Below are 15,254 nucleotides of genomic sequence, written 5' to 3' on the forward strand. Positions count from 1 at the left end.
AGGGCATACGGTCCAGTAAGACTGAGTTCAGAGAATTGGACTCTCTTATTAAAATGCTTTGGGTTGAAATAGAGGGCCCAAAAGGCAATTTAACTATGGGAGTTTGTTATCGCCCACCAAATCAAAAGACAGAGGACGACTATAATATGATGGAAGGCTTAAAGATGGTGGCTAGATGAAAAAACTTTTAACTATCTGCAGATTGATTGGGTCAATATGTGTTCTGGTCGAGAGAAAGAGACTGAGTTTCTAGATGCTCTCAATGACTGTGCTATGGAGCAGATGGTCACAGAACCTACCAGGGGTGGGGCAATCCTGGATTTGGTCCTTAGTAATGCCCAAGACCTGGTGAGAGAAGTGAAAGTGATCACACCACTTGGGAGCAGTGACCATAACGTTATTGATTTCACTATTTGTATAAATAGGGAGTTGCCTCAAAAGACCAGCACAACCACGTTTAACTTTAAAAGGGGTAAATTATCTGACATTAGGAGGCATATGAAGAGGAAACTGAAAGGAAAGGTAAATACAGTCAAAAACCTTGGGGAAGCTTGGAGGCTATTTAAAACTACAATCCTAGAAGCTCAGATAAAATATATACCACAAGTTAGGAAAGGTACAAACAGGTATAAGAGAAGGCCTGCATGGTTAACAAGCAAAGAAATGGAAGCTGTAAAAGGTAAGAAGGACTCCTTTAAGCGGTGGAAAGCTAGTCCAAATGAAATTAATAAAAGGGAACACAGGCAATGGCAAATCAAATGCAAGACTGTGATCAGGCAGGCAGAAAGGGACTATGAGGAGCATATTGCAAAAAACATAAAGACCAACAATAAAAATTTCTTCAAATGTATTAGTAGCAGGAAACCAGCCAGGGAGGCAGTGGGGCCCTTGGATAACTGAGCGGTCAAAGGATTACTGAAGGAGGATAGGGAAATGGCTGAGAAGCTAAATGAATTTTTTGCCTCCATCTTCACTGTGGAAGATGAGAAGTGTTTGCCCGCCCCAGCACCACTTCTATTGGAAGGGGTGTTGAAAGACCTGAGCCAGATTGAGGTGACCAAGAGGAGGTCCTACAACTGATAGACAAATTAAAAACTAATAAGTCACCAGGTCCGGATGGCATACATCCGAGAGTTCTGAAAGAACTCAAAGTTGAACTTGTGGATCTTCTGACAAAAATACGTAATCTTTCACTGAAATCTGCCTCCGTTCCTGAGGACTGGAAGGTAGCAAATGTCACCCTCATCTTTAAAAAGGGTTCCAGAGGAGATGCGGGTAACTACAGGCCAGTCAGTCTGACTTCAATACCGGGAAAGTTGGTAGAAACCATTATCAAGGACAGAATGAGTAGGCACATTGATGAACACGACTTATTGAGGAAGACTCAGCATGGGTTCTGTAAGGAAGATCTTGCCTCACTAACCTGTTACATTACTTTGAGGGGGTGAACAAACATGTGGACAAAGGAGACCCGATAGATATTGTTTACCTTGACTTCCAGAAAGCTTTTGATAAAGTTCCTCATCAAAGGCTCCTTAGTAAGCTCGAGAGTCATAGAGTAAAAGGATAGGTCCTCTTGTAGATCAAAAACCGGCTAATTAATAGGAAGCAGAGAGTGAGTATAAATGGGCAGTCTTCACAGTGGAGGATGGTAAGCAGTGGAGTGCCGCAGGGCTCAGTACTGGGTCCCATGCTCTTTAACTTGTTCATAAATAATTTGGAGTTGAGAGTGAGCAGTGAAATGGCCAAGTTTGCGGATGACACTAAATTGTTCAGGGTGGTAAGAACCAGAGAGGATTGTGAGGAACTCCAAAGGGATCTGTTGATCCCTTTTAAACTCAAATGATAACCACATATATTGCACCCCCAAGGAAGCCTCCTGCCCAGCAACTGGAGGCAAGGTACATCTGACGCCACCTGTCCATGACAACAGGATACAGCAGAGGTTGACAGATGGCCAGGTAATGGTCATAGGCCATGATGGCCAGCAGAAAGCACTCAGCAGCACCAAAACACAAGTAGCCAAACAGCTGGGCAGCACAACGGGTGTAGGAGATGACTCCAATCCCAGCCAAGAGGTGAGCCAGCATCTGGGGCTCTGTGCTGGTGACGTAGCAGATCTCTAGGCTAGAGAGGTGCATGAGGAAGTAGTACATGGGTGATTGGAGGTATTGCTGGTATCAAACCATACTAGCAGGATGACCACCAGGTTTCCCATGATGGTGAGTGAGTAGGTGAGAAGGACCACTACAAAGAGTAGAAGCTGAGTCTTTCGTTGACTAGAAAGTCCCACCAAGATGAATTCTGTGATTGCGGTGAGGTTCTTAATATCCATTGTGGCCTTCTACCTGTGGAAATAAGAACACCAGAGAGTGAATGTGGCATTTCTTGAGATTAGGTCTGGGTTTTTTTCAAAGGGACACTGTTTTGTCCCTGCCAAACTCAAGGAAGCACATAAGAAGCTCAACAAATTCAGCATTGTGATATCAGTCCCCAAAGTAGTCATACTCTATACATAAATCTCCATGAATCTAACAGGCAACGTTTTATAGTCATTTGATTGTCAGGCTGGGATCTTTGAGACCCAGGTTAGGGTCTCCCGACTGCCACAGAAGCTTGCTGGGTGACCTTGTGCCAAATCACTCACTCACTCCATTTAAGTTGCCTCACAGGGTCCTTAAATGGTGGGCAGAAGAACAATGAAGGGCAGATTTCAGCCCCCATAAACAAACAAACAAAGATTTCTCAAAAGCCTGTCTAACCATCATTGACTTTCCAAATATACAAAGAAACCATAGTTTCCCTCAGCTCTGTTGCTCCCAGGGCAATCAATTCTTGCTAAATTCAATCTGTCTTTTGGTATGCATCTAGTGCCTCTCCTCAAAACACCCTCCAAGTTTCAAAGCAATTGGTCCAGGCAGTCCAATACTATGAGCCCCAAAATAAGATGCCCATATCCTTCATTATTTCTAGTGGAGGGAAGGCATTTAAACGGTGTGGGGTCCCATTAAATGTGATTGCCAGAACTCCCTTTGGAGTTCATTTATGCTTGTCAGAACCTTGCTCCTGGCTCCACCCCCAATGTCTCCTGGCTCCACCCCCAAAGTCCTCAGATATTTCTTAAATTGGCAACCCTAGAACTGCAGCATTCTGCACAAACTGAAGTTTCTGAGGGAAGTCCTGTAGAAAGTTCATTAAAGAAAAATCATCTCTACATTACTGTGGCTTCTGGATTCTGATATTATTTGGGGCTTCATCTGGGGCAGGAGCTCAGAGGAGCAGAGCTCTAGAACCTCTACATTTTATTGCACTCTTTCTTTCTGCCCCCCCCACCCCCACAAATACTTATCCTACACAAATACTTGCTTCTGGGCTCCATTATTCAGCCCCCTGTGAGAATTTTGCTGAACTCTAAGATCTGACAAACTTTCTAATATCCCCCCCCCCCAAAAAAAAAAAATGGGAAAAGAACCAAAACACATCAAGCAGACAGATGGAAATCTTCCTCCTGCCACTGTGGCCACATAGGAGAAAGTCATTTGAAATGTATGATGGGAGTAAGTTTTATTATGACAATTCTAATTCCAGAAGCATTTTAAGGTAGATGTTGAGCTGATATAATTGAGTACACCTTCCAGTGATGTCAGGTGTGTGGCATGTGCAAGCCAGTTATGCAAGTGAGCTGTGCTAATGAACTCCAGCACCCCTTTTTCTACGAAATGATCCCTGGATGTTAATATAGGCAGGAGGAAAGGGTCCTTGTAAAGCTTTTCCAAACAGGACGACAGCCTTTCTTCTGCCTCTTTCTGCCAAACTCGGCATCTACTTCTGGAAACCCTGGCTGGAGGGGGGGGGGGGGGTGGAGGGAGTATGGTTGCTTGCCAACCTCCAGCTTTGAACACAAGGCACAGAAAGCAGTCACAAAAAGGTGAAAATACAAGATACCTGTGACAAAATTACTAAATATGTATAATAATAGCTTATAATCAGGGCTTTTTTTGTAGCAGGAACTCCTTTGCATATTAGGTTACATGAGATGAATATGTGAAATGTCCTTTTTTTTCTGCACTCCATTGTATCAATACAGATTTGGACAACACATGGTTATCATTTGAGTTTTAAAAGAATGCACAGTGTTCCAGCATCTCTCTTTTCCTCCCGTATATTATTCCAAAATGCAGTTCAACAAACAGCAGAACTTTTCCTTCTCCAGCAGGGGGCAGCAAATGAATGCAAAATACAAATGTCTTGCCACCACCCCAAACACTGCTTGCAATGTACCTTTCTTCCCTGTGGGGACACGATTCTGAAGGAAAGAATAAAGTTCGGAATAACTCCTGAATGAATTCTGGATGAATTAAGGAAGTACAGCTGCATGATTTTTCTCTTCTAAAAATTACTTGAATGAGGAGAAATCACAGCTCCTCAAACACTCTCAGAGCAAAATATCTGTGGCCTATAGCAGGGGTGGCCAACAGTAGCTCTCCAGAAGTTTTTTGCCTACAACTCCCATCAGTCCCAGCCAGCATGGCTAATGGCTGGGGCTGATGGGAGCTGTAGGCAAAAAGCATCCGGAGAGCTACCGTTGGCCACCCCTGGCCTATAGAATATTTCTTCATATAAGGGTTGCCTCAGTGAAGGGTTTCATCAGGCAGGGTTGCCTCAGTGCTTAGTTCTCATGGCCCTTTCTGACACGCCCAGGGAAATGCTGATTGCCACTTTGGGGTGGGTCAGAAAGCAATTTTTCTCCAGGCCAGTAGGCCCGGGATCCTGGAGGGTTTTTTTTGTTTTTGTTTTTTGGTGTTGGACAAGATGACCCTGGAAGTCCCTCCCACCTCTATGATTCTATGATTTTAAAAAGGAAATCTCACTGATATGTGAAATGTCACAATCATTTAATCGCTTCAGGATTCCACCTCATGATCCCCTTATTCTTCAATATATACGGACACCGATGTAGTCTTGTCGAAGCTCCCTTTTCCTCCAGCTAATACTCATTTTTGTTTAAGCCTACCTCTTCGCAGTGCTCTGGCCACTGCCGCATGGACATCCTTGTTCCTCAGGGTATATATGATAGGGTTGAGGAAAGGGGTGAACACCACATAAAACACGGCAATTTTCCTGTCACGGTCTGAAGAAGTCTCTGATCGGGGAATCACGTACGTAGCAAAGAGTGTTCCATAGAATGAAGTGACTACTATGAGGTGGGAACCGCATGTGGAGAAGGCTTTGCGCAATCCAGTGGCTGAGCGTATTTGTAACACTGAATAAAGAATAAACCCATAGGAGGTCAGAACAATGCAAACTGGCACCAGAAGAACTGACCCTGCAACTACAGAAATAATGGCCTGACTGATGTGGGTGTCATCACAGGCAAGTTTCAAGACAAAGGGCATCTCACACATGAAGTGATCCATTTGGTTGGGACCACAATAGAAGTGACAAAAGGTGCACCCCACATATATTGAGGCACAAAAGAAGCCTGCTGCCCATGAACTGGATGCAAGTTGCGTCTGTTGCCACCTGTCCATGGCAACAGGATACAGCAGAGGCTGGCAAATGGCCAGGAAACGGTCATAGGCCATGATGCCCAACAGAAAGCATTCAGTAGCACCAACAGATAAGGCGACAAATATCTGGGCTGCACAGCGGTTGTAGGAGATGACGCCATTCCCAGCCAGGAGGTGAGCCATCATCTGAGGCTCTGTGCTGGTGACGTAGAAGATCTCTAGGCCTGAGAGGTGTGTGAGGAAGTAGTACATGGGGGTTTGGAGGTGGGAGTCAAACTGTACCAGCAAGATGACCATTAGGTTCACCAGGATGGTAAGTGTGTAGGCAAGAAGGATCGCTACAAAGAATAGAAGCCGAGTCTTTCGTTGATTGGAGAAACCCACTAAGATGAATTCTGTGATTGAGGTGAGGTTCTCAGCATCCATCGTGGCCTCCTGCCTGCAGAAATAAGGGCAGCAGAGAGAGAAAGCCCCATTTCTTGAGATTAGGTCAGTTCTGGTTTTCAGACAGAATCATCCCCACCAAACTCCAGCAAGCACAAAAGAACCTGAACAAGATCAGCAGCGTTAGATTACTTCCCAAAGTAGTAAATCTCTCTACATGAATGTCCATGATTCTGAGAGGCAGCGTGGGATAGTAGCTTGAGTGTTAGGCTGGGATCTTTGAGACCCAGGGGCAGGTCTCCCCTCTGCCATGGAAGCTTGCTAGGTGAACTTGTACTAGTCATGCCCCCTCAGTCTGAATTACCTCACAGAGTCAGTCAGTCAGTCAAGGTTTATTGTGGCATTGAGCCATTTACAGAAATGTAAAATAATGGGAGCATATTAAGTACTATCTATCTATCTATCTATCTATCTATCTATCTATCTATCTATCTATCTATCATCTATCATCATCATCTATTTTCCATCGACAAAGATGGTGAGCGGTCTGGAGACCAAGTCCTGTGAGGAAAGATTGACGGAGCTGGGCATGTTTAGCCTGGAGAGGAGGCTGCTGAGAGGTGATATGATCACCATCATCAAGTATTTGAAGGGCTGTCATATAGAGGATGGTGTGGAATTCTTTTCTGTGGCCCCAGAAGGTAGGACCAAAACCAGTGGGTTGAAATTAAATCAAAAGAGTTTCCAGCTCAACATTAGGAAGAACTTCCTGATCGTTACAGCGATTCCTCAGCGGAACAGGCTTCCTCGGAAGGTGGTGGGCTCTCCTTCCTTGGAGGTTTTTAAACCGAGGCTAGATGGCCATCTGACAGCAATGAGGATCCTGTGAATTTAGGGGGAGGTATTTGTGAGTTTCCTTCATTGTGCAGGGGGTTGGACTAGATGACCCTGGAGGTCCCTTCTGACTCGATCTATCTGTCTGTCTGTCTGTCTATCTATCTATACACAAACACACACACATACATACATACGTACGTACGTACATGGGTCTCTTTTAAGGCTATCAATTACATTAAAACTATATTAAAAATCCAATTGAATAGGAGAGAAAAGATAAAACAATAACCCTAGTTATTATTACAGAATTAACCGACTTTTCCTGATGCTGTAACAGGCTACCCAAAATTTTGCAACAGATCCAGTAGTAGACCAGTTTTCATCAGCCAATCATCGATCACAGCATTCCGAATCTAACCTACCTACCATATCTCCTACAAGGGGTGTAATATATTTATCTCACACTATTTTGTATCAGTGACACCTATGTGCAATGGTTTCTAGTTCCCCAGAGTTACCCTGACACCTCACCGGGTCTTTCAATGCTGAGCAGAAGAGCAATGAAAGGCAGCCTTCAGTCCCCGTAAGTGAAGTGAATAAATACATTTATCAAATGCTATGGTAAATTACCTTCACCATGGCTGACTTTCCAAATAGACCAAGAAACCATGGTTTCCTTCAGCTCTGTTGCTCCCAAGGCCTCCCATCCTTTCTAAACCACATCTCTGTCTTCTGGCGTGTGTGACAATATTAGGAAGCAAAGGGAGGAGAAAGGCAGAGGAATTGCCTTAACCATATCCACCAAAACCTTTTTTAGTTTCTTAGGTGCTAGTGCCCTGATGTGGATAGCCCAGACCAGCTTGAACTCATCAGATCTCAAAAGCTGAGGGGCCAGCCTTGATTAGTATATTGGTGGGAGACCACAAAGAAAGCCTTGAGTCACCACAGAGAGAAGTCAAGGGCAAACTGCCTCTAAATGTCTCTTGCTTTGAAAACCCTGCAACAAAGGTGGCCAAACTATGGCTCTTTCACACATATTGTGTGGCTCAAGGAGGAACTTAATTCAGGCTTACTCTGAAGTAAGCATGCTTAGTATTGGGACCTCAGTCAGCCTCTGAGTGCTGACCCATAGATAGGCAACTGTTTCAGCCTTGTTTGAAATGGGTAAGGAGGGGGGAAATAGGCAGGCTTGCAAGCTCTTCTCCTCCATCACAGAGGTTGGCCAGAGACCTAAAGCAGGGAAAGAGAACGCAAGAGCTGAGGGAGCCACTACAAGGAGGGATGAGATTAAAGAGGGAGGTGCAGGGTTCCCCCTTAGTTTCATAGTTCTAGTAGGAGTTGTGTTTGCTAGCCTTGGTATCAAGACAAAGAGAGATGCATAATGATGCAAACAGTGGTGTGATTTATACGAACAAAATAGGAGTCGATTGCACTTTTAAGACCAACATAGTTTGATTCAGAACGTTAGCTTTCGTGTGCTCTCTAAGCACACTTCATCGGATGAGGAATATGGTGAGTGTGTGTTTCCTTCTTCCTCTGGTGCCAAAAAATAATCCCCTAACTTTTCCCTGTGTTGGTTTTATGGGGACTGTTATTCCCAGCATTTGTGTTTGTTTGTTTGTTTTTTTAAAAAAAGTTTCCTTCTAGCATGGTCATGTTGTAAAGTGCATATATATATTTTTGTGCAAAGAAAGTATCAAGAGTTCTAATAAAGAGGTGTGTTATATTTGTTCAAGTCTTGCGGCTCTCAGACATCTGATGTTTATTCTATATGACTCTTACGTTAAGCAAGTTTGTCCACCCCTGTCCTAAAGGGTCACCACAAGACAGCTACAAGGTCTTACTGTACTCAGACTTGGATATTCTACTGCAGAGCAATACAACTGGACTCTGGACCTGCCTTAACCAGGGTTTACTTAGTTCATCTGTAATGCTGTCATCAGATTAACATACACCACAACTTCAAAAATCGCTCCAGAGCATCCATTCACATTCACACAGATAGCATGGTGTGAGCTCTCCCGACTTCCCCCATCCCATGCAAATCAATATCCCATGGGTTGAGCATAATCTTACCTTTGTGCTCTTCCCAGGTGTTCTCTGCTTTCAGTAATATGCTACGGCTGTCGGATGGGATCAAGAAAGCATTTTGATGCAAGATGTCTTAAGGTCGGGAGAAGGATCACTGATCACCCTCAGTAATTTCCAAACTCAGAGGCACAAATGTAAGAATTAGCCATATCCCGAATCAGGTACCTCTCACCTTCCACAATTTTGAATGACAGCAGAACTCAAGCTCAACCCAGTACTTACTTCCTGACGTCCCTCAAGTGGGGATGCCACGGACTGAATTCAGGATGTTCTCAATGCAAAACTGATACTCTACCACTGAGGCATCTCTTTAGCTGCAATCGCCAGACAATACCTATGCTGTCTATCTTACAAGGTCTAAGGAGGTCGTTGCTGCTTGGAAAGACCTGTCTGTGGCAGCCTAAATATTAAGAGGTTGATTCCTCTGCTATAACAGCATTTCCTAGTTTTAAGACACCGAGCATGACCTGAAGACGCTCTGGAATTAAATACGCACCCCAAAATTGATAGAAACTCTCTGACTTATTGATCTAAAGCGTGCTGCTTTCCTTCCCATGACTGGTGATCAGAGTCACTGCAAGGAGAGATGGAAGCCACGAGGGCCTTTACCAAGGAGAACTTGAACTCTAGGGCTCAAAAAGCTAGAAACCTAACCCGGACTCTAACCTAATCCTAACCCTACAGCAGACCAACAAAGCTATCCTTAAAACGGAGAGAAGAGCTGCTTTAGACTGAATCAGCTCTTCTCTCCGTTTTAAGGATAGCTTTGTTGGTCTGCTGTAGGGTTAGGATTAGGTTAGAGTCCGGGTTAGGTTTCTAGCTTTCTGAGCCCTAGAATCAGGAAAGTATTCTCTAGTTTGACAGGCACCAGCCTCTCAGTAATTTAAGTGAATGACTGTTCTTATATTAAACATGCCCAATGACCTTTGAGATATGTACAAAGCACATACATTGAATTCTAGCTTGCTTGCTTCTTTGGTGTCTGTTTCTGCCAGATATGTTTCAAGCCTTCAGAGATGAGGGCTGGCACAGCCCGGCTATCTGTGAAGCTAACCATTCTCCACATTGGAAGACCGACAGCATGGTGAGTGGGTTTTTTTCACCATCTGATCACAAAGGTTTGAAGATTAAAGAAGATAATAAAGACTTCTGCTGTATTCCACAGGGACTGCTGTGCTCTCTTTGGATCTATTAAAATTGTTGTCCTTCGTGTCTTTGCATCCGAGGCACGTAATGAAAGAAAAACAAGAAAGGGATATACACGGCTGATGAAATCCTGCAAAGCGACAGCAGTCTAACTTTGCATAGGGTGACTTGGCATAGGGTTGTGATGAAAATGGCACACGAGTTTGCTTTTCAGGTTATAAAACGATTTGCTTTTGGGGTCTTGAAATACATAAAGGTGGAGAAAGGCAGTCCCCTGTGCAAGCACCACTTGTTTCCGACTCTGGGGTGACGTCACATCAGACTTTTTGTGGGGTGATTTTGCCATTGTCTTCCCCAGTCATCTATATTTTACCCCCAGGAAGCTGGGTACTCATTTTACCGACCTCAGAAGGATGGAAGGCTGAGTCAACCTTGAGCCGGCTACCTGAGCCCATCTTCCGCCGGGATCGAACTCATGTTGTGAGCAGAGCTTGGCCTGCAGTACAGCAGCTTACCACTCTGCACCATGGGGCTCCTCTTGAAATACATAGCAATGAATTTTTCATCCAATGGTCATAGAAAGAGAGGTGACTGACCTGGAGAAGCAGAGACGGTCAGCAAGGCACTCGCAGAAGACTCTCGGAGACGTGTTAGTTGCGCCCCGCTCTGAACATGGCAGCCCCGTTGCTGCCAGGGAGTGTGAGGGTCGAGAGGGAACAGGGCACCGGGCTGAGGATAAGGGAAATGCGCCCTCAGAAGGGACCTCTTCTTCGGTTGGTGAGCGGGAATCCTTTCACACCAAGGAACCATCCCTGGGCGGGGAGAGAGGGAGGGTCTTGGTAGTTGGTGATTCGATCCTTAGGCAAGTAGACAGCTTGGTGGCAAAACCACATACTGACTGTATGGTGACTTGCCTGCCTGGTGCGACGGTAGTGGGCATTACGCGTGTAGTAGATAGGCTGATAGACAGTGCTGGGGAGGAGCCTGTGGTCGTGGTGCATGTTAGCACCAATGATGTGGGGAAATGCAGTCGTGAGGTCCTGGAGGAAAAATTTGGGCTGCTAGGTGGGAGACTTAAGGCCAGGACCTCCAAGGTAGCCTTCTCGGAAGTGCTACCTGTTCCACGTGCAAGGCTGGAGAGACAGGCACAAATTAGAAGTCTCAATGTGTGGATGAGACGTTGGTGCAAGGAGGCAGGGTTTAAGTTTATTAGGCACTGGGATGCTTTCTGGAACAAGTGGGAGCTGTACCAAAGAGACGGTCTCCACTTGTCCCTGGATGGAACCAGGCTGCTGGCACTTGTGGAAATTTCAGAAACTTGGTGGAATGAGGAGAATCAGTGGGACACGGTGATTCCTGGATATGTTATACTGGAAGGATAGGGAGGGAAGGGTTGGAGATGGGGTAGCTCTGTATGTCAGAGAGGACATATGGTGCAGTAAGACTGAGGTCAGAGAACTGGACTCCCTTATAGAAATGCTTTGGGTTGAAATAGAGGGCCCAAAAGGCAATTTAACTATGGGAGTTTGTTATTGCCCACCAAATCAAAAGACAGAGTACGACTATAATATCTAGAAGGCTTAAAGATGGTGGCTAGATGTAAAAAGAGACTGAGTTTCTAGATGCTCTCAATGACTGAGCTATGGAGCAGATGGGCACAGAACCTACCAGGGGTGGGGCGATCCTGGATTTGGTCCTAAGTAATGCCCAAGACCTGGTGAGAGAAGTGATCACACCGCTTGGGAGCAGTGACCATAACGTTATTGATTTCACTATTTGTATAAATAGGGAGTTGCCTCAAAAGACCAGCACAACCATGTTTAACTTTAAAAGGGGTAAATTCTCTGACATTAGGAGGCATGTGAAGAGGAAACTGAAAGGAAAGGTAAATACAGTCAAAACCCTTGGGGAAGCTTGGAGGCTATTTAAAACTACAATCCTAGAAGCACAGATAAAATATATACCACAAGTTAGGAAAGGTACAAACAGGTATAAGAGAAGGCCTGCATGGGTAAAAAACAAAGTAATGGAAGCTATAAAAGGTAAGAAGGACTCCTTTAAGCGGTGGAAAGCTACTCCAAGTGAAATTAATAAAAGGGAACACAGGGAATGGCAATTGTTTTATTGTTCAACATGGCTTTTGCCACACCCTGTAAGCCACCCTGAGCCTGCCCCGGCGGGGAGGGCGGGGTATAAATAAAATTTTATTATTATTATTATTATTATTAATCAAATGCAAGACTGTGATCAAGCAGGGAAAAAGGGACTATGAGGAGCATATTGCAAAAAACATAAAGACCAACAATAAAAATTTCTTCAAATATATTAGAAGCAGGAAACCAGCCAGGGAGGCAGTGGGGCCCTTGGATGACCGAGGGGTCAAAGGATTACTGAAGCAGGATAGGGAAATGGCTGAGAAGCTAAATGAATTTTTTGCCTCTTCACTGTGAAAGATGAGAAGTGTTTGCCTGCTCCAGAACCACTTCTATTGGAAGGGGTGCTGAAAGACATGAGCCAGATTGAGGTGGCAAGAGAGGAGGTCCTACAACTGATGGATGAATTAAAAACTAATAAGTCACCAGGTCCGGATGGCATACATCCAAGAGTTCTGAAAGAACTCAAAGTTGAACTTGTGGATCTTCTGACAAAAATATGTAATCTTTCATTGTAATCTTTCATTGAAATCTGCCTCTGTTCCTGAGGACTGGAAGGTAGCAAATGTCACCCCCATCTTTAAAAAGGGTTCCAGAGAAGATCCGGGTAACTACAGGCCAGTCAGTCTGACTTCAATACCGGGAAAGTTCGTAGAAACCATTATCAAGGACAGAATGAATAGGCACATTGATGAACATGAGTTATTGAGGAAGACTCAGCATGGGTTCTGTAAGGGAAGATCTTGCCTGACTAACCTGTTACATTACTTTGAGGGGGTGAACAAACATGTGGACAAAGGAGACCTGATAGATATTATTTACCTTGACTTCCAGAAAGCTTTTGATAAAGTTCCTCATCAAAGGCTCCTTAGTAAGCTCGGGAGTCATGGAGTAAAAGGACAGGTCCTCTTGTGGATCAAAAACTGGCTAATTAATAGGAAGCAGAGAGTGAGTATAAATGGGCAGTCTTCATAGTGGAGGATGGTAAGCAGTGGAGTGCCGCAGGGCTCAGTACTGGGTCCCATGCTCTTTAACTTGCTCATAAATGATTTGGAGTTGAGAATGAGCAGTGAAATGGCCAAGTTTGCGGATGACACTAAATTGTTCAGGGTGGTGAGAACCAGAGAGGATTGTGAGGAACTCCAAAGGGATCTGTTGAGGCTGGGTGAGTGGGCGTCAATGTGGCAGATGAGGTTCAATGTGGCCAAGTGCAAAGTAATGCACATTGGGGCCAAAAATCCCAGCTGCAAATACAAGTTGATGGGGTGTGAACTGGCAGAGACTGATCAAGAGAAAGATCTTGGGGTCATCGTAGATAACTCACTGAAAATGTCAAGTCAGTGTGCGATTGCAATAAAAAAAGGCTAACGCCATGCTGGGTATCATTAGGAAAGGAATTGAAAACAAATCAGCCAGTATCATAATGCCCCTGTATAAATCGATGGTGCGGTCTCATTTGGAATACTGTGTGCAATTCTGGTCGCCGCACCTCAAAAAAGATATTATAGCATTGAAAAAAGTGCAGAAAAGAGCAACTAGAATGATTAAAGGTTTGGAACACTTTCCCTATGAAGAAAGGTTAAAATGCTTGGGGCTCTTTAGCTTGGAGAAACGTCGACTGTGGGGTGATATGATAGAGGTTTACAAGATTATGCATGGGATGGAGAAGGTAGAGGAATTCACTGCCACAGGAGGTGATGGTGGCAACAAACATAGCCATCTTCAAGAGGGGGTTAGATAAAAATATGGAGCAGAGGTCCATCAGTGGCTATTAGCCACAGTGTGTATATATATGTGTATATATATATATATATAAATTTTTGGCCACTGTGTGATACAGATTGTTGGACTGGAGGGGCCATTGGCCTGATCCAACATGGCTTCTCTTATGTTCTTATTGCACTCTTTCTTCCTGCCCCCCCACCCCCACAAATACTTTTCCTACACAATACTTGCTTCTGGGCTCCATTATTCAACTCCCCTGTGAGAATTTTGCTGAACTCTACGATCTGACAAACTTTCTAATATCCCCCCCACACACAAAAAAAAAATGGGAAAAGAACCAAAACACATCAAGCAGACAGATGGAAATCTTCCTCCTGCCACTGTGGCCACATAGGAGAAAGTCATTTGAAATGTATGATGGGAGTAAGTTTTATTATGACAATTCTAATTCCAGAAGCATTTTAAGGTAGATGCTGAGCTGATATAACTGAGTACACCTTCTGGTGATGTCGCGGGTGTGTGGCATATGCAAGCCAGTTATGCTAATGAACTCCAGCACCACTTTTTCTACGAAATGATGTTAATACAGGCAGGAGGAAAGGGTCCTTGTAAAGCTTTTCCAAATAGGACGACAGCCTTTCTTCTGCCTCTTTCTGCCAAACTCGGCATCTACTTCTGGAAACCCTGGCTGGAGGGGGGGGGGAATGGAGGGAGTAGGGTTGCTTGCCAACCTCCAGCTTTGAACACAAGGCATAGAAAACAGTCACAAAAAGGTCAGGGCTCAGAAAGGTAAAAACCTAACCAGGACACTAACCTTAACCTAAACCTAACCCTACAGTAGACCAACAAAGAAGAAGAAGAAGATATTGGATTTATATCCCACCCTCCACTCTGAAGAGTCTCAGAGCAGCTCACAATCTCCTTTACTATCCTCCCCCACAACAGACACCCTGTGAGGTAGGTGGGGCTGGAGAGGGCCCTCACAGCAGCTGCACTTTCAAGGACAATCTCTGCCAGGGCTATGGCTGACTCAAGGCCATTCCAGCAGGTGGAAGTGGAGGAGTGGGGAATCAAACCCAGATAAGAGTCCGCACACTTAACCACTACACCAAACTGGCTCTCCCTTAAAACGGAGAGAAGAGCTGCTTTAGACTGAATCAGGAAAGTATTATCTTGTTTGAAGGGCACCAGCCTCGCAGTAATTTAAGTGCATGACTGTTCTTATATTAAACATGCCCAATGACCTTGGAGATATGTACAAAGCACATATATTGAATTCCAGCTTGCATGCTACTTTGGTGTCTGTTTCTGCCAGATACGTTTCAAGCCTTCAGAGATGAGGGCTGGCACAGCCCGGCTATTTGCTAAGCTAACCACTCTCCACATTGGTGAGTGTGTTTGAAGATTC

At 44.6% G+C, this 15,254-nt stretch overlaps 1 protein-coding gene across 1 annotated transcript; it reads right to left on the reverse strand.

The window, feature by feature from the left end:
• Nucleotides 1-4,994: 4,994 nt before the first annotated feature.
• Nucleotides 4,995-5,936, reverse strand: LOC132583212 (putative olfactory receptor 2B8). The gene has a single exon (XM_060254878.1). It carries the CDS (start codon nt 5,934-5,936, stop codon nt 4,995-4,997), a length of 942 nt encoding a protein of 313 aa, XP_060110861.1.
• Nucleotides 5,937-15,254: the final 9,318 nt, after the last annotated feature.

Source organism: Heteronotia binoei, chromosome 15 (assembly GCF_032191835.1).
Source record: "Heteronotia binoei isolate CCM8104 ecotype False Entrance Well chromosome 15, APGP_CSIRO_Hbin_v1, whole genome shotgun sequence".
Taxonomy (NCBI): Eukaryota; Metazoa; Chordata; class Lepidosauria; order Squamata; family Gekkonidae; genus Heteronotia; species Heteronotia binoei.